At 31.9% G+C, this 24,659-nt stretch overlaps 1 protein-coding gene across 3 annotated transcripts; it reads right to left on the bottom strand.

Moving 5' to 3' along the window:
- Positions 1–850: 850 nt before the first annotated feature.
- Positions 851–14,455, bottom strand: LOC108778312 (uncharacterized). 3 transcript variants are annotated; one of them, XR_001940845.1, is made up of 6 exons: positions 13,355–14,455; positions 8,245–8,406; positions 6,408–6,645; positions 6,020–6,313; positions 1,912–2,211; positions 851–1,777 (listed from the first exon to the last, which is right to left on the bottom strand). XR_001940845.1 is itself a non-coding variant. In XM_018545449.1 (5 exons), the coding sequence occupies exons 1-5, from the start codon at positions 13,874–13,876 to the stop codon at positions 1,997–1,999; spliced, it is 1,431 nt and encodes a 476-aa protein (XP_018400951.1). In that variant the 5' UTR covers positions 13,877–14,455; the 3' UTR covers positions 851–1,996. The 3 variants fall into 3 exon arrangements, 1 of the variants encoding a protein (XP_018400951.1); XR_001940844.1 differs by having other exon boundaries at positions 851–1,759; XM_018545449.1 differs by having other exon boundaries at positions 851–2,211.
- Positions 14,456–24,659: the final 10,204 nt, after the last annotated feature.

Here is a 24,659-nt window from a genome sequence, read left to right as displayed (position 1 = left end):
ATTTGAATTATAATGTACTGTTTTTCTTTTCCATGATTTATACATATAGACTGGACAATATTGGCTCATTGTAGCATTTGTCATATTTTATAATATTGCACTTGTTTGTCGTGTTGAATCGCACACATGGATGCGTGTATCGAACATGATACGCGTATGATCACAGTAAAATTGCGAAATTTTCTAACTTCTCTTTTTTTTTTCTATTACGTTAAGAGCATTTTGTTCCACTTTGTGTTCAGCGAGTATACGGTTCGAGCGTATGATAAAGTACGCCATTATATAGGTCTTGTATTTTATTACTTGTATTTCTTATTGTATAAATCTACAATGACAATCACGCCTGCGTAATTGCCTTATCTATTGTCTGTATGCAACAAGCGTATATTGGCTATACAATTCTTTTTGTACTACAATGCCAACTCACGCTACTCTTTCACTCTCTAAAATAGGCACCTAAAAATGGGATTTGTAAGCTTTTCCCGCGCATATTTGTTTTACTCTCATCTCTCTCCCGTATATATGGAAAGAATCTTTATATTGTATGTGAATAAAGTACAAATTCTTGAATTGCTTAGCTTAAATTGAACTATGATTTCAAATAAAAATTATTTTTATACGATTGTACATTTTTAAGTTCCTTTAAAAAAATAATTAAGACGTCAAGAAAATATTATTAAATCATACAAGATTATTAAATCTTCTCTCAAATAAGATAATATGTATATTTTATTTATCTGCTCCCCTTCAGACGTGATATAATTATTGTTTGAAATAAGATTTATTTTTTTTATTTTACACAGAATGGAAAAAAGGGAAAAGTAAAACAATTAGAAATAAAAAATATATTTCATTCAAATTTCTATTTTTTTAAATGTAACTTATCCACACACACATGAAACATCTGCCGATCGAATTTCGCGAGCATAAAATCCGTGTATACGGATATACATATAATATCAAATATTGAGATAATCGATAAAGGACTTGAAGTTATTACGTTCTACCGCGTTGGCCTTCGAAGTTCCACTACCTTGTGCCTAAGTCACCTAAATTGATTTCAAGAGTAGCATTTTCAAGAATAGGTTTTCAGGAGGAGTTTTCCATTGTGATATATACGCTGCTGGTTCAAATATCACAGTTTATCGAGTATGATATGTAATTAGCGATTATTCGATAGTTATCAATAGTAATAAAAGTATGTTGCGAATATCGTTATGCTTGTATATTGCGATGCCCGTAGGATGACCAAACGTCTCTATAATCGGCAACACGCGTATATCATTAACTTTTCCATGTTAATACATAGAATGTTCTTTCAGGAAATTAAATGTCGAGAGTCCTTGGCGTTTCATCTGTATGAGATGGATCGGACACCCGTTTTATATTTTATATTACGTATATATGTTATAATATACTTTCTGCAACCTATTAATTTTATTACTATTCCTTCTGTATACATTTCATTTTCGTTTCGTTCGGTGACCCTACTTGGGCAATGCTCGCTTGCGTAATGAACGAGATAGTAAAGTCGAAAAATACAAATAGGTTCAGTTGCATATCTAATCGAGCATGCAGGCCGTCTCGTCAATTATCGACGAGACTCGTCTAAAGCGTATACGAAGTTGCGCTCCTTATAATAGGTAGTACGATAAGAAATCACAGTGTCTCGTTTGTTAACGATATTTGCGACGATATATCATCAGTTCCTGCAAATTAGTATCGCGTCTTCTCTTCCGTTATAATATTAATCATGTTCCTGCAATCAAAATTAATTCTGATTAAAAATAGAAATGCTGATCGATACCATTGCTTGTCGATATTGTTTCACTATTAACTCAAAGAATTGGTATGGATTTGTTTAGTTAAAAATAGAATCGTGAAGTAAAACATTGAAATTTGATACGACACCATTTCGTTTGGATTTTTCTGCAGAGTTATACGTAACGCGATTCGAAAGGATGCTTCTCGCAGACTCTAACAGCTGGGTGAGGAATCAAAAGCATACGGAAGGTCTGTAAAGTCCGGTGTATCCGCACAGACGTGCACGAAGTGCCGGCAGAAGTATTGCCGCAGCGGATAGATTGTCTTGTAGCTGCGAACACTCGCAGATCAACAGATACATCTTATCGCCTTGTGACATCGATTTGTGCAAAGTAATACGTCTGAGACCCACGCTTTTTGGCAAGTATCGATACATCATCCGCGCGCCTGCAACACGATAAATGCTAATATAATGTCTTGATACACTATAGAATAATAAATTTGCTTCTTTATTTGTGTAATTATTTGTACTTGTATAGATAAAACATTTTATAGATTTTGTATAAAATATTTATTTTGTGTATGATTATAAGATTAATCTTTATATTAATATTTAACATGATATTCTTTAGATTGATTAAAGTTATACTTTTAATCCTAAGAAAAAATATAATTTTAATAAATTGAATTAATGAGACTAAAACACTACATTCTGTGCCGTAGCGTTTTAAAATCACATTTTCTTATTAAAACTACAATTATTTATTCACTAAATTCGTTTTTTTTTTCACATACAATTATAAAATATATCAAAATTTTAAAAATAACGATAAAATTTTATTTTTACACAAATATTTTTGCGAAAAACTGGAAATAAAGAAAAATTTTATTCTTTAAGTAAGTATTAAACATATTTAATAATTCTTATTGAAATAAAATAATTACTCAGCTATTTACTTCTTTATTATCAAATTTCTTTATCAACATATATGTTATATATAATTATATTTTTTTAGTATAATATGTTTGTATAAGCAAGTTATCTTATTATTTTATGGATTCATTAGTGTCGTCTAATTCACAAGATAAGAACACATTTATTACAAAATAAGACTATATTATACATACATATGTATATTAACGACACTTTTTAAAGTAAAATGCGAAACGTGCGATATAATAATCTCAAAATTAATTTTCCAATTTTAAGGAAGAGAAATGAATTCGGTGAACATTTTATACTTCCTAAATTCTTTGAAGTAGAATCTCACTTTAAAGAATGATAATTGAGCTAATTTTATAAAAGAATGGTTCACTTTTCAATCTATAAGTACGCTAAATTTCACTCTTCATAGTGGGATTCACAAACAACTTTTCTAAAAGTTTTAGAGTATGCAGAGGATATTTTGTATAATTGTTTACTTAACACGACACATATACTGTTTGTGCGGCATGGCTCGTGCGGATGGATAGCAATGATAGTTATCTCTCGTTGCATTATTATAATGCTCGTGCTCTTAGCACTGAGACACTGTTGTGTTCCCTGATATTCGCATTTCGTATGTAAAATATTTCGTACAACTGTTTAGCATGACGTGATTTGTGTCTATATACACAGCATGCGGTGTTCACGCTTTGTTATCATTTGCGGGGCTTGGCTCGAGCGAACAGATATAGCGATGCATGGTTCATTCCCTCTCGTTGTGTTGTTATACTTTTGGAACGGCAAATAAGTGATTGCGGAAATTAGACACAATCATTCTCTACGAATCATCAATTATTGTGAGTTCACGCAATCGATCAATTACTGTGATTAACGACTCGTGAGCTATTCGAGATGGCACGGGCAATCGTTTCTTAAGATAAGCAATCGGCGTAATTAATTTACTTACATACACAAGAAAGAGCAATTTAAAGTCGTATGATAACGGAAAGTACAAATTGCTATTTCGTCGCGATGTTCACGGATGACAATTATTTCATTGGCGATGCTGAAAGTTATTATTTAAACTTAAACTTAACATTTATATCCGCGTCCAGGATTATCAGATCTGAATCACAAGAAACGAGTACACATGTGCACTTTTGAAAGAAAAGATTATTTCTATGAAATGTTCCAAAACGTGGAATAATTTCAGCAAATTTTTTCACCATAGATGTACATATATACATACATAACAATTTATCAATTTCATTTTTCACGTTTTTACTTCAGAGAAAAAGTTACGTGTGATTCATAAGTGGCGGGAACGCTTGCCGCGCGAAATTGACCAATCATCCCTTCGCTTTTATGGAAAAGCGGTAAATTGATTGACTATCGCTCTATTTCCCACTCCTGACTGCAAAAGTCACAAAACCTGTTCTTTTTGTTGCACTCCTGACCACAGTTCATCTTCCTTTTCTTCTACGTTAAAGAAAAAAGAGAGAAGATAAATCATGCAAGGAGTTCAGCTGAAAAGAACAGGCCTACAATTTGTTCAGTTTAAATGTGCGGAGTAATACACGGACCGTCCGCGCTGAACAGGTGCTCGAATAGCTCGAAAAATTGTAATATCTATATCCCTAATGGTCGTTTATTCAACAATACGTGTATCTCGCGGAAGATTTACGCATTCGAAAGAATATATTACACATGCGACATTGAAATTCGCGTTTAATATTTTCGAACGATTTATCGCGCGTCTTATTGCCATTGCATGCAATTTCTATCGTTTCGCGCGTAAAGTTGGCGGCCATCTTTGTTAACGGAACTTCACGCCCGCGGATGAACTTCGAGTGAGCTCTGATAAGCAGCATCGTTTAATTTCTAAATGCAGGCGTCATGTTTCGATATTCATCCACTGCACATTAACGTAAGTTTGACGCTCGATTGAAGGTTAATAGCAAAAGTGTATATTTCGCGAGATTTATTCGATCGAAATCTGTTGTTCAAGTTGCTCGCAATCTAACCATCTTCGATAATTATAAGTACGGCAAATCATATTTCACGCACGGTAGACTTTTTTGTGTTATTGTTCTTCTGCCACATAAGCTATTTAATCTCTTGATAATATAAAGTGTACGTCGCGTGCTATTAATGTCGCGATTGAATGAGAGTACAGTGTAAAGTACCGCACGTTGTATTCTGATTTTGCATGCATGATTATACTAACAATTAATATTAATGTATATTGTAGGTATTGTGTGTACCACATAAAAAAAGAGCAGCAACATGGAAAGAGGATGAGACCAGATGAAGCATGAAGCAAATGTAGGACAACTATGAAGTGAGTACCTTATTATTTATTTAACTTTAAGTTTAAGTGAGTACCTTATTATTTATATTGTTTATGAAATTGTTTGCACGATATCGCGTTATATTATTATCACATAAATATTTGAAATATTTTATAAAATATTCATAGAAGAGGTTTAATATTGATGGAAACATACAAATGTTTCAATATGTTTATAATCGGAAAAAATAAAAATAAATTTTTATTTATAAAATTTTATAAAAATTAATATTTAGCAAGCTTTTGTTCTCTCCGAGGTTCTCTCGATTCTCTCTAAAGGCCTCTGTACGCAGTCAGTAATACTGTCAGTATCAACGAATATTGACAATATTATTGATTGTGTGTGGTTAATATTAATGGATTGACATAGAATACTGACAATGATTTGGATTTAAATACATGCTTTTTCCTTAAGATCCATGTCGCCATAGATAATAATATACGTCAAATCACGTCAAAATAAAGTGAAATATTATCAATAATACCTGGGCCCATATTCTGTACACGTCTACCGACAGTTGTCGGTGTCGTTAAGTAGCGATAGCCAATGGTAAGGACTGTTCTAGGAGAAAAGTGCGATTCTTATTGGCTATCGCTACTTAACGACACCGACAACTGTCGATAGCCGTGTACAGAATATGGGCCCTAATCGTATAAGATTGTAAAAACTAATGCATACTGTCAGTAATATTGATCAGTAATACTGACTCAGTATTACTAACCATGTAGGGAGGCCTTTTTATATTTTTATATACACTTTTATATTTTTCAAAATTGTCTCAATTTTTGCTCTTTAGAATAAACTTTCACTCCAAAGAATTTAGAGAGTTTGAAAATTATACAGTAATTATTATATTGCATAAGACTTTAATTTAAATATATATGTATTTTACAGACCAGTCTCTATTACAACACTCTGCTACTTCGCGCATCACACAGGTTAGTTTTAAATTATTTTCAATTTTAATCATAACACCTACCTGTCCAATAGAGCCAATTTTGTTCAAATTTGAGGCCATCATCACCTTCAAAAACTTTAAAAATCGATACTATATAACCGGTGGATGGAATAGGTGGTCTTCCACCGGGTGGTTCGAGCGGCGGTCTCGCGATGGTCGCTACCTCGTTGAACAGATCTAACGTGTGACTGGCAGCGTATCTAAGATCTCGAGGATCGAACTTACGTAGAGCCGCGCATTGCACTTCGTTGTAAAAATCTACAGGGTCCGTGCTCTGCTTATTTATTAGATAATACGTAATAAACGGGAAGTCCGCTGAAACACACGAAAATTCAGCTAAACGGTCTTAAAAAGTATTTGTTGTCGTTATCTCGCTGTCTTTAAATGTAGGTAATCTGATTTTACTTACCGTTCTTCTCCATATTTGTAAGTAAAATACTTTGCGAAGCAGAGGGTGCTATCTCGGCGACTAGTTCCGCAGCGGTGTCGCGTTGTAAGACTAACGGTCGAGACACTGGAGATTCCATTAGCGGGTCCAGAGGTTCTAGTGGCGTCATGAAATGCGCGAGAACACATTGTTTCGGATCCTCAACCTCGAGAACCGACAGAGGACTTCCCGGTCTCTTCTTATCAGCGACAGGAGCATGCTTTGATAAACGATAAAAATCAAATTACAAAGAAAGTGGAGTAGAGTACACAGATTTTATCAATTACGCGTAATTTATAATTTATGTACTCTATTAATTTTTTTTGTAATTTGATTTGTCGTAATTATTATTTGAAGTGAATCGTAATTATTATCCGAGCGAGTAAAAAAGCAAAAATATTTTTAACAGCTTTTTTATATAATATTCAATATTAAAGACCGTTAATGTATAAGAACATAACTAATACAAATACGAAGCCTATAACAGTCTAGCTTGGATCTTTTAATCGCTTACATATAAACTACCGCGGTACTATCACGAATATTAAATTAAATTAATAATTAACTAATATACGTAGTCCCCCTAAATTGCACGCCGAATTTTTTATATAAATTTTGTCTCTTTTACAAGTATTAAGATATAATTATGTAATTACTGTTTTATTAAATATCATTTTTCAGAATCGTGATTTACTACGCTTTATTTTAGACATCTCTAGTATCTCTAGTAGACACATTTTATCTATTTTTAGATATTCGTAAGGAAGGTCGCATCTCGCAAGAGTCTAAGGCCAATAGCTTGACCATTCTAATTTCAGCAAATGTTATGCTTGCTCAGAATTTTTAATTACACATTTATCAATTGTACTAAATATTTTCATTTTAATATTTTCCAATTTGACAAGCAGCATTAAATTATATTTTACTGTATGGTACACCAATTTTATAAAATTTAAAAACTGCTTGAGAAAAAGAATGATTTTTTATTTATTTGATTTATATAAATTGCTCTGTATTTTCTTGATACTTTCTGTGATACTTCAAATTAATCTACTCTTAATGAAAACATTAAGTAACATTGCTTTACAATGATTTAAAATTTGAATATTACAATACTTTGAAATTTTAATTAGCAAATTTTTAAATTTTACTAATTCCTTTCACGATATGCGAATTAAAATATCGCTCCTTTGCTACAGCAAAAATTGTTATTTTTTTAATTCCTTGCATGTAGAAAAAGAATGGAAACTTAAAGAAAAAATAAAGAACACGTACTTTTATTCTTTTACAGTTATTACCAAAATTGTATTCCAAAATTAATATTATAAAATTTTAATGATTTAAAAATTGAAATTTGTTTTCTAAGAATTAAACTTTGTTTTTTAAGTTGTGTTGTTCTAGCAAATAAGCGATTTATAATCGTGTCCTTTGGGAATATGAAGTGTGCGTCGCGTGCGATTAATGTCGCGCGGGACCAAGTGCCGTACAAAGTGCAATGTTATCATTGTATTCTAGCTCTTAATGTTTACATGCGTGATTATATTATTATGTATATAATATAATAATTAGTATATTCTGCATGTATAGATATTGTGTATACCAGAAAAAAACAATAACGGGGAAATAAGAGAGGAAGAAGAGGCCAAGAAGGCATCAAGCAACGAAAGGAGCAACTGTAAGGTGAGCATCTCATTATTCATTTGATATATTTGTTGTTTGAAAAGGAAAGATAATGTTGCGCGTTTTTACTTTCCACTAATTCTATAGTTATATGTTTTTCTTAAAAAAACATATATATATATATATTTTATCAACTTACTGGTACACCAGCTGGTAAAAAACGTTCGAGAGAAGCGAGAGGTATAATAAAGCAGTCACGGTCCAAAGTGGCCAAAGAGATTGGTTCGCCTCGTGGCGGGCTGTTTCCAGAAACTACGAGAGGTGTGTAGGTACCGGAAGTACGATTTCCGCTGAAGGATACCTGCAAAACGATAACATAATTTAAAAATTATACTAAATATGTATGTATACTAAATATAAAAATTATACTAGATAACGTCTACTATCGTCTACATATCATGAGAAACAGAATTAGTCTCGCACACATTTAATATCTCTTACTGTAAAGTCTAATACATAAGGTTGTTGTAAAGTCTAATACGAATATCAGTAATTTCATTACTGATAGTCAGATTTTACTAGAAATGAGTATATGAAACATTATTCGAAATATGCATAAAATAAAAACTCATCTTGATGTGATCTCAGATTGACGATGTTGCTATAAATTTTTTTAATGAGAAAAAGATTTTTTTTACATTTACGGATACGAAATAAATTCTACATTATATTTTCTAATTATCTTATAAAGTTAAAACATTTTACTGCGCTTAAAAGAATCAATGTTGGCTTATGAGATTGTAGATATCATCTTTGTAGGATTAAAGATAAAAGCGCCAAGAGGTATCCCAATGTATGCAACATGTGCGGTAAATTCACGAGCATAGACATATCTTGCAAATACGTTTATAGCAGTAATAGTAAAGATGTCAAGGTAACACGTGTCCAAATAAAATGAAAATAGGCCGTGGATGTAGGCAGAACGTCGCTGCCGATGTTTGCACGTAAGCGTTCGAGTCTGACTCGACTGTCTTTTACTACTTGCGTCAAAGCTCAGTTATCGTCGTAGTTTCGGCTTGGTCACCGTTTTTCCCGTCGTTTCACGTAAAGTCTCGTAGATCTGACAACTTACAGCTCACGTTTGAAGTTTGTGCAATGCGATTTACGTTGCATGTCAACTTTGCAAATGCACTCGACGTTAGCGATTGATTACATTGCTTCGTAATTTTTCATCCCACGACCGGTAACCATGAGACTGAGTAGAAGGAATGCATTGAGAAAATATATTTTAGAAGAATAATAAATTTATCGTTTTTATTTCTTTTTATATTATACAAAATAAAACTTCAGTTTTTATTGTAATATATTCTAATCAACTTTATTATTAAAATTTTTATCGTACAGTCATGTTTTCGCTATAAATTATTACAAGAATACCCTTCGTGTCTTCCTGTATACAGAGATGTGCACACTATGAATTTAATATTGTACATTGTAACAGTGCATGCATAGGAAATACATGTGTGCACATCGTTAATATTGTGCGAAATGTACACATGCGGCGAAAAACTTCCACGATCAATAACAATTTGCATGCTGTTTAGTGTATAAAAATAGTATGTCGCATAACGTTGTAGTAACTATGGCAAAACTTCTACTTGCATTGCGATTGCACGCACGATACGCACCGACGTTTGTATATAACTTACATATAACTTTACTTCGATAATCAAATTAAAATAGCACAACCAAAGAGTTTAATCATCTATGAACAAGCTGTCGACTCATGCATTGCATTCCATTGTGGTTCACTCTATATTAGCTTATGCCAAACAGCTGTTAAATTCCGAATGTCATGTCACACACATTGAGCATGTGTATATATATGTATATATATATATAATATATATATATAACATTAATTAAGGCATCGAATGCCGACTATTTCACAATAATAGTTCCATTGGGAAATGTTTGCTGTACTTTTTCAATCCTCAATATACTCAAGATGTATACAGCATAAACAAACAGCATATATGTATAATGCCCGATTAATCAGACTGCTAATTTACCAATGTGTCATTGAAAATATTTGGCACAAACTTTTCATAGTATTTTTTCCGAAAATAATATACTTCTTAAGATGGATTTTTTTATATAATATAAGGAAAATTTGATATAAAAAATTTGAAAAAGATATAAAAAAAGAAATTTTTTAAAACTGATATTACAAATATACTCTAGTTCGTTAATTGTAAATTAAATTTATGCTATGACATTTTTAATGAAATTTTTCTAATTGAGCTTTACAATTTTAATTAGATATTAATTAGATTCTCTATTTATTAAACATGTCCACAATGTATAATTTATTTTGTTTTTTATATAGAGAAAATCATTTGACATTTCTTTCAATTTTTATTTTGTCTTTATGCGCGTGCAAACCTACAGTAAACTATTAAATGATAAATATTTGTTATATATTACATATATTAATTTTAAATAAATAGAAAATAAAAAATTAATTAACAAATCATGCTCGTTTTGTATGTACCTTTAAAGTGCAGATTTTCTGCATTACATGTTGCAGTACGTAATGTGCGCTGATAGTGTTTTCTGCATTGGAATGCATTTGCTGCAGTCACAAGTTCAATCAATACATAGAAAAAGTGTGTCAACATGCGTGTTTGGATATTTAATCACATTGCGTTTAGTACACATGATGGTAAATGTCCACGGTGCGCATCGTAAAGGTCACAGGTTACTGCACGACACTGCGGTCTTTGTCAGATCGTGAAAGCTGCAGCGATACTTCAATCGTGAATTTCCGCACTTATATCTCGCACGTTCAGCACGTTCTTTTCGATCACGCGAGAAGTTTAGCAAGAGATTTATAACGAATTTCTACCGTATTCTTTCAATATTTTTGATCAATACTGCATTTCTAAGTTTAATTGCGATAATTATAGCACTAAGATAAATGTGACAGACAGTGTAGCATTGCTTGATTTATGTTACTACACTGAGAAAAAATTTATTAAAATTTTAAAATATTTTTTTAATACTAACTACACACTTATTTACAGTAAATAAATATTTACTAAAAAAATTAAAGTTAAATTAATGTTGTACCAAATAGATATTTATTTACATTTAATGAAATTTAGTTTAGTACTATTTAAACAAATATTTTTATTAAAATTGATTACATGTTTTATCTGGAGACACGGTAGTGTCTCGGCGCTAAGCCAAGCGCGCGTTTAGAATTATTATAACAATAATAATTTAACGAGTTTGTGACATTATTATTTCTCAATTTCATAATCAAGAACATTATTACGTAAAAAAAACATGAAATATTATTCTTTTCAGTCTCCTACTAAATTTTACTTTACTAAAAGAGTAAAATTCTGCCCTGCGTTCAGAAATTTCATTGCATCTATGAATCATTTTATTCTTGTTTAATTTTTGATGAACAACAAGGATAAAACAATATACCCTGAATTCCTAATCGCACCAAGCGATGAGATACATTACATTGTAAAGTGTTTATGGCTCGAAAATATAAGGCCTGTTCTTTTCGGTTGAACTTTTGCACCAGTTCATCTGTTTTCCTTTTTTTCTTCTCCTGGAGAGAAAAGAAAGATGAACTTGTGCAAAAGTTCAGTCAAAAAGAACAGACCTTATGTCTTTTCTTGTGTGTAGAGACGGTGCACTGAACGTTCACGAAAACATGATGATGGAATGTGATACGGGTTTTGGACGGGTTGATAGTAAACAATTAACGAACATTTGCCGCGAGGAATTTGTGGCATGTTCTCGGAGTCACTGCAGATTATATGTCTGCAAGACTTGCAATAAGATAACGACTTTGCGTGCCGTTTGAGCGCGCGTGTAGGTGCTACTTTATGTCTTCCCTTCTATAAACGGTCTCTTATTTTCTCTGTAATTTTGCTTTATTGCAAAATGTTTCGCTATCTTGTGGCCTATTATAAGAAATGGCGATATAATACTTGGTTCAATAACGTTGACAATAGAAAGCAATTAGTCTGCCGAGAAGTCTTCCTCCCTCTTCCCCCCCGAGATTTATTATATTAATATCCTTTTAATTTCTTAGTTAATTCTTTTATTCTTAGGAAATATAACTAATTTTGTCCTATGATAGAAAACGTATACTTAAGCGTTGAATTCAATTACATCTATAATAAACCACAAAATTATTGACACGCACGCTTAATATGAAAAAAGAATTATCTTCTATTTTAAAAATGATGTATAAATTACAAGGTAAAACCGTTATTGAATAATCTTATAAATTAGGCGGTAAATTGATCTGTTTTTCTATATGTATAAATGTTAAAGTTTCTTGCGCTTATGTAGATGACAGTTTGCGAGTAACAAGATATATTGAACGAACAGCGAGAGACAACCCGCCAACATTCTTGTTAAATAGAATAATTCTAACGTCCTAAAGAGCGACATAGCAATTGTAGATTAATAATTCAGTTTTCATACAGGTTTGGTCGATTGTGTAGAGCAAATGACTGTAATTAGACTTAAATACAGGGTATATACATGTTACAACAGTTTTCCGTGCGTGACTCACATTATGAGATAAATACCCTTGATAGTTTATTGGCGTGCTATTTTATATCGTACGCCACAGTATGAATTTATTGTTATTTAACAAGTTTTTCTTTAGATTAATATAGATAAATAAATTGAAATAGTCCTCTGTTTTTTATCTTTTTTGGAATATTCTATGCAGCTTACAAAAATAGCATAAATGCTCGGAAATAATACGCATTTAAAGGAAAATTTAAATAATTTTAAATTAAGAAATCTTAACTTTATTAGAAACGTTGTTAAACGTTAGGCCAAAACCACATGATAGAAAAACTGTCGATTAATTGTTGCGTGGTTTATAGAAAATCCTTGATAATATATGTATGGATATACAGAAAATGTATTAAATTTTAATAAAACATTTATTTGAATAGTGCTAACTAAATATTTACTAAATATAAAGACATATTTATATTTAGTACAAGAACCATTAATTTAAATATTATTTTTTATTAAGTAAATTGTAAATGAATATTCAATTTGTATTATTCAAATAAATATTTGTTAAAATTTAATACATTTTGTCCCCATACGATACAATGTTATCATTTTGAATTGTTTTCTATAAACTACACAACAGTTACACTTTATCTATCTGTCGTCTGCTCTTGCTCTTAGAAAAGATCCAAGTTATTTTCTTAATCTCTTCTTGTTAGTTTCTCATGGATTTTAAATGTACTGACCTGTCTGGACGCAGTCGGACTTGGTGGGTCGGAAGGCTCTTTCTGCTGACCGATCTGATTTTGCTTCCTTCTGATCTGATTGCCAGTCTGGCCGCTTTGCGTGGAACTGACAGGCCCACCGCCACCCCATTTAATCACATGGGAGCCCGAGTTGCGGCGTGGCGGTGGACCCAGTCGCTCGCCCGATTCTTCGGGCGGTGAACCAAGTGCCCCACCTGCAGGTGGTGATAGGAATAAGTGAGTACGGTAGCCATGTCCCTGGTGCTCGTGATCGCCCATTAACGGAAAGTATCCGAATTCCCGGCTGCGTCGTACGGGTCCACGCACGCCACTGACCACTGACTGGCCGATACCACCGCGCGTAGCGCCAAAACGCGTCCCTATCTGGCCGAATGAGGCCCCGCTGGTCCCGTAAGTAGTGGTGGTGCTCAGAGCAGGCCGAACTTCCCCTAGTCCTCCTCCACCTAGTCCGCCACCACCGAGTCCCTTCTCGCCGAAGTTCTTGCGGAACATAAGATTCATGACTGACTTCGGTACACGATCTCAGGTCGCTGTCGGCGTATTTCTCGTGGTGTGTATGTGTGTTATTTTTTTCTCGGCTTTTTCTTACTTCTACTCGACCATTCGATACGCTTGGTCGATTCGACGAGTGCTCGAGAATGCGCGTGGAAGAGAGGCAGTGGTGGTGGTGGCGGTGTGCGACAATCACAAGAGGATACGAGGGATGTTTTAGCGTTTTTTAAATCCTTTCCTAAATTTCGTTAAACGATTTCATATTAGACTTTGTGATTTCTCCGACAAGAGTTTTCTCTTTTTCCTTTCCTTTTCCTTTTTTTCATACGATTTCTGGACACGCTGATTCGTTTAACTCATGGCGAAATATACTACGAGTGTAACGATCTTGACACGTTACAAACGCCAACTTGGGCGTATGATGTCGCGCTCGAACACAGAAGAAACCGACGTAGTGTAACGTCGGACGACATTGGGATCGGGATTTAAACTGCTCGTGCGACGATGGCACTGACAGTGAACCCCGGCAGCGAATGGTCGGTGCACTTAACTTTTACCGACTTCCTGCTGCCGTGTAATTCTAAAGCACTCACGTAGTTGATCTAGGTCGAACAAGAAGAATAGTAACGATCTTTTACCGCGCGATTCGGTCGAACTTCTCGAAGGATAATCGACGCTTGACCCCAAAATACTGAGAATAAGTAAAATCTACGCATTATATGTATATATATAAAAAAATTTCTTTAAATGAAAATAAGTTTAAGTTTTAACATTTTAATAAGTAACATTTTAAGGTACTTTTGTGAAATTTACAATAATATCTGTTCAGCATTACTGTAAAAATAATATTATACAGCATGTGGAATATTAAATTTTTATATTAAGAGTATTTAATTATATAAAGATGAGCACACACAATTATTATTGCGTGGCTTAAATTAATTTAAAAAATGCTTCAAAATGAAAGAAATTTTGTTATTATTAGTTTTTAATTTTTAATTTGATTCTAAAAAGAATATTAGAAAAAAGAAAAAGGAGATCAAAAGACAAATTAAAAATAAGATGTATTGAAGAAAAATAATTAGAAAATAAAAAAATAAGAAAGAAAATTATACACATAAAAGATTGAAAAATTAAAATATGAAACATCTATCTAGAGAGAGAGAAAAAGAAAAATAAAAGTAAAACATTGAATAAAAAGGATCAAATAGGAAGGATCGATTAAGGAAAGTTAAAATTGCTAAAAAAAATTTGAAAAAAATAATATAAAAAGAAAAAAAATAATACGAAGAAGTTTAATTAAGAAAAAAAGAAACAAAAGATTAGAATTCACTATATGTTATATCTCATTCATTATACATGTACCCATCTAATTTAAAGTATTTTTAGTTTAACTTTTAGTTAAAAATTTGCATTTTGAATGCAATTTTGAAATTTATATGTTATATCTCATTCATTATATATATATATACCCATCTAATTTAAAGTATTTTTAGTTTAACTTTTAATTTAAAATTTGCATTTTGAAAATTACCTCCTCAGGGATTCACGTATGTGAGTACAGGTTGTGGTCTTTCCGAGATATCCGAGTCATTCCATGCCTGGAGTGCAGCCAAGGCTATCTTAAATCCACTTTGGACGATCTTCATGATAATTTGAACGATAACTCGCATTAAAGTTTAATACAGAATTCTCTTCATAATTTTATATAACATATGTTTTAATATTCTTAAATAGTTAAAAGTATTCTTTGGGTACGTATTTTGCACATGTGTATGTTCTGACTTTTTTCTTATTATTCTAAAATATATGATAAATGTAGAATTTTATCACAAAATATGAATTACTGTCTAAAGAAGCATTAAAGAAAAAGTCTAAAGTAGACTTAAGAGAATCATTTTTTAATAATGAATTGAAAAGTTTAGTATATAACTGATATAGAGAGAATAAAAATAAATAAATAAATATGTAATTTATCTAAAAATTGAACGAATGTACACATTACGGATCATTTAATATCATCGTATTAATTTTTTCACTTCAATAAATTTCACTATGGCGCGCGAGAGAAACATTATGAAAATCGGAAAACGCTGAACGATTTAAAGCGTAAAACTGTTGATTATCTGAGAACACGTCGCAATTCGTCTTTTGATTTAAAACAGTGATTTATTGCTCTATGCGTATATCTTGTACAACTCGGTAGTTTTGATAAAATCGAGAAGTTCTTTAGTTAAACCAAGATCATCGAAGAGGACGATAATTTTATTGCACAAGGTAGTCACGCACACATAAATTCCTTTTATATAATCTTCTAGTTCGACACGTTCTAAATAATGACATAATAAAGTTTGTATTATCATTTTCTTGCGATTATTATATCCATTGATATAGTATTTTAATATTTAATATATATTTAATGTTTAACTGTTCATAAAATTATTTTGATTTAAAGTCATCAAGTGTGCTTAACGATGTTTTCACTTTTTTAAAAAATTAAATTTATAAAAATAAAAAGTTCCAATTAACCGCAAAGTGGTAACGCACAACGTCAGATTAAAAGTGGCACGGGTAACACGCGCGTCAACTAACGTTTGCCTCTTCGTGGGAGAACTGTCTCGTCGTAGAAACGGCACGAGCTTTAATAGCGAGTCTCTCGATTGATTTAAAGTAGACTGCTTTGTCACGGTAGCGATATATGTATGTGCAAGGTAAAATGCGTGAAAACAAGAGATTAGTTTCGATTCAATTTAATATTCAATATTTTACTTGATAATGACGAAGGTAGAAGAATACAATTTGTATTGACTCGTATTTCTTGAATATTTTTAGAATATATTGGCTGCACTGCCAAGAAGATTTTCTACAATCTTCTGATGAATAAAATCTCCTCATATCTTAAAATACTAACCGCTATATTCTCAAATTGATATTAATAACACTTTGACGATGCTTTAAATTCGACGGTATAATTTTCAAATATATGATATTTTTATAAAAATAATTTTTTAAGGAATTTTGCTGGAATGTTATTTTTACAGTACTTGAATTTTAAAAATATTTTTTTTAAATATGTAAAAAATATTCACTAAACCATTTGATTCGATAGTTAAAGTTTATGGCATATGTTTTCGAATAATTTTCCAATAATACGTCTTACAAATCGATATCAGTATTTCAGTATTCTAGGATCAATTCTTCGACTGGGAAATGAGATTAAGTTTTTTCTGCTTAAACTTTTTCTTTAAACGCGTACCTGATCGCTTTAGGTATAATTAGTTAACGAGGTAAATGTCTTACTATTTTATTTGATCTATAGTTAGGAAGAGGTACGTGACCGTGAGTTTATATTAGTTATTGAACTCAAAGCAAGACTGTCGTTTCTACTACTTACATAAAATGTTACAATAAAAGTGACGTATATGTCTTAAAAAATAGTAGAATATCTAAATAAAAGGAAAGGTGTTCTAATAAATTTCGCTATAGCATCATTTTTATATCCATTTAATTTTAATATAATATGTTTAAACATTTTGAAATTAAAAATTAGAAATATATAAAACAAAAATGATAAAAATTTTTAATTATTGACATATTTTGATTTAATACATTCTAATCATGTATACATTGTGCATACGATTTATTGATCTTTAATCTAAAATTAAATGTATGAATTGTAAAAAGTTGCAAGAGAGTAAGTGTAAGGGAGTGTCTACTTTATTTCAAGCAAACAAACAGGTGGTTCAATTGGCTGAACATTTTAGTTACTAATTACACACGAGAAAAACAAATTGCGCGAATACTGCAATGCTGTAGCAACGAACTACTGAAATTTATCTCTCGCTTCTACAAAATCCTTTGATCTTGTTCTACTATCGAGTCACGTACCGTGGAGAAAATTCAACTTTTCTTGGTAGTAAACCAAGTGCCGAGATCAAGATTTATCCCTACATTTATACTAAAGGCTATATCATTACTGTCATAAAGTGTGGCTGTAAACATTATATATATATATTATGAATTATTCTAAATATTATTCATCATTATAACCTAATTTGTCATTATCATAACTAATTAAATTTTAAGTGTTAGACATAAAATGTTAATCACGTTTTAATTACAATTATTCTACTTATCAAAATTGAACACAAAGTTGACTTAGATTAATTCAAGATTGTATCATTCTTTAATTTTTTAAAATCACTTTAGTGTTAAATTATAAATCGAACGCATTCTTTTTATTTTTATTATTTTAGTTAACATACTCGTATATTATAGTTTCACAATAAACCATTTTAACAACCGCATTTCAAATAAATCTTTTTAAAAGTTAAAAAGACAAGATAAAGGACTATGAGCCAAGCAAGAAAATTTTTTTTAATTTTTTAATTCTGATTAATTATTCTAATTTAATCATGATTTAAATTTTTTTTTCGTACAATAGTACGAAATGCTTAGTGCGATATTAATATTTTTTTTCGAAGAAGATAATTTTATACTCAAAAGGTATAAATATTTTCTTACGAAATTTCGATAGTCACACTATCTTGACCAATCGTTAACGGTTGAGATTACTGAAGGAAGCAGTCGGTCAAACTCCATGCAAATTTCGAACTTTTACACGAAGGAAGCAAGCGAGCAGCTGTCTTCGCGATAATACATATGTACGTGAGTGTACAAGGGCGAGATGGTCGTCTATCATCGCTGTCGGAATGTCATTACGAGCGAGACAACACCGACATAAAACTCACAGTTGATTAAAAACTATAATTATACATAGGGAATGATCTAAAGATCCATGAATATTTTTTACAACATAATGAGAACATAGTGAGTGACAAATGAATGTACTAAGTATTATACGACGAGAACGAAAGCGGGGAAAATGGATAGAAGTATAATCGATGGATAATTCACATAGAGTTGATCCGTATTAAATATTCATATATAGAACGTTCAAACATCAAATCCATGATATGAATGAAAAATGTTGGTTTGTCGTGTGTAAATAGAATAAAATTATAATATAGGAAATATACTGTATGGATATAATAATTTAGTAAGTTATAAATGTAAGAAGTAATGCGATAAAAAAGAAAGTGGACGCATTGCTTTAATTTATTGAACGTTTGATGAAAGGGTGATAGAAGATTATCTTACGCATAAAACTGCATGGAATTATATCGCGATTATGCAATACATCGGGAACAGCGGCGTCGTTATTGCTATAAAAGAGCGAATACTTGGAATATCTGCTTAGCTTCGGTAGATCGATGTTATATTGAAATATTCATAAGAAACTTGATTGGCGTGAGTGCACAGGCGCACGTTGCAAGGATAAAGCATGAAATAATAGAAAATGACGATTGTTAAGAACTTTTTTCTATTTATGTTTCCAACATTAGCTGTGACTGTAGCGTTTGCCCGAAGAGTTTAAACTTCGTGCCGCACAATTTCAATACGTAATTTGTGTCGCCGTGTAAAAGGAAATTATCATTCATATCGGATATACTCAATGGCATTGAATTGACGCGTTTACTTGATTTACCGTAGACAGGTGAAGAAAAATAAAGTCACGATAGGTTGTACAGAGGCATTTATGAAACATGTGTTGCAGTCGATCGATTTTGTATTGTAATATTCACACTACACGCGATTAGATAGCGAAGTTCGAATTCGGGCGTCTCTGCGGTAACTTAAACAAACGGCGTAACGGTCACGCTGTGACATTTGGATCAGTTTCATATTTAAGTACCGCGATTTAAATGAGCGACTGGTGTTTCATGCGAAAATTAGCTTCTTAACTTTGAAGTGAAAATGTAATTTGATCTTGCGATTCGATAAAGTTAGTGTACCGTTGTGCACAAACCGCGATCTTACTACTTCACGTAATCTGTTGACATTCAGGCAGATTAGTACCGCGTGGAAAATTCAAGGTAATATTGATCACAGAACTATCAAGATGATAAGAATGATCGGTATCACGTTGGTACTCATGAAACACGTGTTCCACGTAGATCGATAATACATTGAAATATTCACACGCGTGACACGGACGCACGCACTTTATCGTGACAGATGGATTCACAGGGTGACAGGATGACAGCGCGTATAATGGTATACCAATATACATAGCGCGAGATGAAAGGAAGGCTTTTTCTATCTATGAGAAAACACGACGACACGGGATTTGAGAGCAGAGCACAGACACTCACGACACACGTATTTTACACGTGGTAGATCGATACTGTATTGAAATATTCACTGTGTAACGCGATGTGTGCCGCGACGGTGATATACGTCAAGGTCCCTCCACGAAGGTTATTATCTCTGCTTGTCCGGACTTGCGCTTGATCCAGACATGCGATGCCAGCTCGATAAGCGCAATTGCCTTTGCGTTGCTACTTGGAGTCGAGGGTGGGTACAGTTCTGAAAACGCACTCACGGTGTTGACCCAAGTGAAAGCCCGTGCGCTATCGCGTTTCTCTCTTTGAAGAGCGCGGTAATGTGCGCGGGGAAGAGACAGAAAGGGTGAGAAGTGGCAGAACGAGTAGAGACTCTGACGGCGCACTCTTAGTGAACGGCACCCTTGCACTGAAACGTGCACGAAGCGTCGCGACGCTCCTCAGGGTCGAGGAAACCGCGGCCCCCCGCGACGCGCCGCAACTAGAGACACGAGACACGTGGGAGTCGCTACGCGAAAGTCTGCCTAATTCACGATTCACGAAGTAATTGCTCTTGTGTGCACTTCTGATAATATCTCTTTGTTGTCAGAGGAGCGACTAAGCTATTGCGCGTCGTCGCATTTGGCGCATTAGCGATGATAATATCTATTTTAGAAACACCCTGGCGTAGAAGAAACTTTGGGTTTCTAAGACGCTCGCGATCAAATTAGAAATTTTTGTCTTAATGAATCGTATGAAGCGATGCTGTCATATCCGTTTCTGAAGAAAATATCTTTACCAGTGATGCATGTGTGAATGAGGATATTCATTTCTAGCAGCATTTCTAGCAGATTTAAAATTAGTCGAGGTCTTGTGATATTGAAAGAATTTTCAAAAGGATATTATTTAATAAAATATATGTTAATATATAATGAATATATATTTAATATATATTTAATAAAATAACATTTTTATATAATTAATTTATATATATATATAATATAATATTTTTATCAAAGTCAATTTGTGCATTTATACGTTCGATTTCAATTATGATGAATTATTATATATATATTATAATAAGCAAACAGATTAAAAGAAATACTTATAATACGATTTTAAAGGAGGGCAAGTATGTAAAGAACAGAACAAAGACGTCATGAATGTTCACTAAATTAGACTCTGAGAGCCGAAAACGCGATTTTGGATTTACTAACATGCAAACGTTTCTTATCACGCTCGTAAAATCACTGACCAGTAGATAAAATTGAGTTCGTAATGTGTATATTCGAATTATCTATTATAGATATCTTGCATTTTCTTCTGACGTACTTAAAGACTCTCGACAAACTTCTGCATTCTTTATTCGAATAATTTTGAATATAAAAAGTATATAAGCTGTTTATAATATTATGTTTAATTCATTTTCAGTGTGTAGGAATTTTTAGAATAAAATAAGGATTGGTAAAATTCGATCCATTAAGTAAAAATTGCGAAGATCTTTATTTAAATGTCAATTAAAATTTACAATGGTTCACGTTTTACATGAGTAATGGCGGATTAAACGTACGACCAAGTGTTTATTTGCATGATTAGATTTTCATATATGTATAAATACATTGCTCTAAATATCCGTATAATTAATTACAGCGCTAATTACAGAAATGTGACATTTTAGTGCTATGAACATCTGCGAAGTTTACGTTTATTATACAAATAAAAAAAAAGATTTGAAAAGAACCGATTATCATAAACAGAAATAGCGCATTCTTCTGCATATGATAGAACTCTATCTATTACCGTCACGGTTTCTAAGTCTGTGAGTTGAGATGAAAAAAAGTATTCGCAGAGAGAGTAGTGTTTGTGGAATACAAAATAGTTTGATATGTACAATATGTTCACAAAAATTAATTTATAAGAATGAATGAAAGAACTAGATTAAATATAATGTGTTGCTTTTTATTGGATATGTAAAATAAAAGTAATCATATTATTTGAAAGTGACATAATAAATAAATAGATAACTAGAATGATAATTAAAATGTGATTACTTTATTATTATTATTTAAATATTAAATTAAATTTTATAATTATAGTTATATTATTATTATTATTTAATTATTAAGGTGATTGCATAAATCTTTTGCAATGTATCAGCAAATATAACATTTGTGAGTGATAAATTTTGGTCACGAATGATGAACTTTTATTTTTCCCTACGGAATTGGTAGTTTTCTGACGTCGTCCGTCGTTCTTTACCTGCCAAGAATCACACAGTTCGTGACTGACAAGGTAACTTTTTTTCCTGAGAGTTTTCACGGGTCAATAGTTACGACATAACATGCATGTTGGAACAAAGAATCGAAAGCGGAAAACGCTTGCCACGCTCAACTGTCACGATTGTTGCATTTCATAGTCTTTTATACTTTAAGTCACCGACTTGGCAAGCGTGTCGTTCCAATAAAACAATTCTTGAATGTGTATCCCTAAAAGTATTTCAACTTATCTCTTTCACAACTAGGGACTTCATGGTATTCTTATTTTATTTTATTTCTTATTATATTATCTCATCTACTTGGCCTTCTTCATTCATGCAGTTTGGCACGGGATTACAGAGAATCGTAAAATACTTCTATAGAAACTTTAAATTGACGGACATAAATGGTTTCGAATTTAAGCGATTTGACGATGTGTGCTTTGCTTGACTTCGCGATTGCCTCTCACGATCGAACTTTTTCAGAGAGATAAATTCACCGTTATACTTACGTTTACGTGTCGCGACACAACTGTGTATTTATTCTTGGCATACGTTTGAAAACTAAAATTGCTTCAAGTATTAATAGCGAGACGGTGATACGTAGGACTATGAATATCTCAAGGTGTTCGACGTGATAGACGGTTCGTGTTGGCGCAAATCGCTTGGACGACGCTCGGAAACCATCGATTTGGAAGTGTCATAACGAAAGACCGATCGACTGCGATCAAGGGATTTGCTGAAGTCGCGCCATTGTATGGTGACACTTTGATAGTTCGCGAGGCATTTCGATCACTTTGTCCGTGTACTTTATTCAAATTTCTAGGAAACATTATCTCTGAAAGCTTGCGGGAATCTTCGATCTTTACATGGCTTAAAATCACCTTTTGTTGATACATATCGTGTAATTTTGAAATAAAGCTTGAAGACATATTTTTTAATATTTTTTAATATATGATATTTTTTTTAAATATGTTCTTTAATATTTTTTTTTGGATAATTTTTAAAATAGTTAAAATATAAGGATATAATAGAAAAGATCCGCATGTGCAAATTTGTGAAAAATGTATGAATATAGGCACATATGATATATAAACGCTTGTATGATCATTGATCGTTGGGAAATGAGAAAATAAATTCAAAAGACTTGCATGCTCGCTTTCCGGATTACGACATATTCAGAATTACGAGTATAACATCGATTAGATTGCAGCTTGCGTGCGTTCTGTAACCTTGCATGAAAACCTGGCATCATCCTGTGACTTACTGTATTTGATAGAATAGTTAACATTTTTAGGCAATGCAATAGATATATTATGAATTCTTTGAATAAAAAATGTCTTATGCTTCTTTATATCATAATGTTAAAATGCCTAAAAACTACTTTAATTACTTCGTGAAAAGTCAATAATGAATTGAATCTATTACTTGAATGCGTCTTTTAGATGAGTTTAACAATTACCATTTATATGCGAAATAGACTTGTATTATTAAGTTTCGATAACTAATGTGTTTTTAATTTTGAAATTAATTAAAAAAATATAAGAGACTCCTGCATACTTAATTTCCGCTTATTATACTTCAAAAATCATTTTGGCACCAATAACGAAATTCAAGCATTATATTTCTTAATTGACTTATTTTGAGTGAAGTATTTTTATCGTTGCAGTGCTTCATAATAATTTATGTTTATATTAGTTAATTATGAAACCACCTGTAACATCTTGGCACTCTATCCAATCCGTTTTTATCTATTCATTAAAAAGATATATAGATCTATAAATAACTTCTAAATGAATCCAGTTTTTTAGGAAATTTAATTTTATTAAACCTTTCAGTCTCACGGAAAGATGTACCATTTTTCATGTATATATAAATGTTATCAGTATATTGAGTTGATGTCGATACGATCATTGATTTCGCCACATAGCAATAAAAAAGTAATGTTCTTTATCAAATACACATTTATTTTTCGTAAACGTGAATAAAAAATATATGTAAAAAACGTATAAAATGTATAGAATTTTTATTAAAAATGAAAATTTGTTATTTATTAACATAAAAACTATTCTTATCATATTTTAGCAAAATAAATTTTTCTATATCATCTGTTTTTGTCTTTTTACTAAATTATTTTCTAATATAAAAATAATATGTTTATTAACATAAATCACTTTATATTAAAATAAATAGAAAAAGAATAATAAAATAATACCAATGTGAGCCGACATATTGATATTATTGTAATAATAACATATAATATTAAAAATAATTAATACAAATTTATTTTAAAACAAATAATAACAAAACTATTACAGATAATAAAAACGATACGAAAAAATAGTATTTAAATGTTATAGTATGGAAATTAAGT

Source organism: Cyphomyrmex costatus, unplaced genomic scaffold (assembly GCF_001594065.2).
Source record: "Cyphomyrmex costatus isolate MS0001 unplaced genomic scaffold, Ccosl1.0 scaffold5, whole genome shotgun sequence".
NCBI lineage: Eukaryota > Metazoa > Arthropoda > Insecta > Hymenoptera > Formicidae > Cyphomyrmex > Cyphomyrmex costatus.
The sequence above is the reverse complement of the archived record's forward strand: the minus strand, read 5'-3'. Positions and strand labels throughout refer to the sequence as shown.

What these genes read in the sequence shown, in the direction of transcription:
- LOC108778312 (XM_018545449.1), bottom strand. Translation starts at nt 13,876, where the DNA reads ATGAATCTTATGTTCCGCAAGAACTTCGGCGAGAAGGGACTCGGTGGT. An exon ending in TTTTACCAGCTGGTGTACCA is followed by an intron (nt 6,646 to 8,244) that starts GTAAGTTGATAA and finishes CGTTTATCAAAG; the next exon opens with CATGCTCCTGTCGCTGATAA. An exon ending in AAATTGGCTCTATTGGACAG is followed by an intron (nt 2,212 to 6,019) that starts GTAGGTGTTATG and finishes ATCGTGTTGCAG; the next exon opens with GCGCGCGGATGATGTATCGA.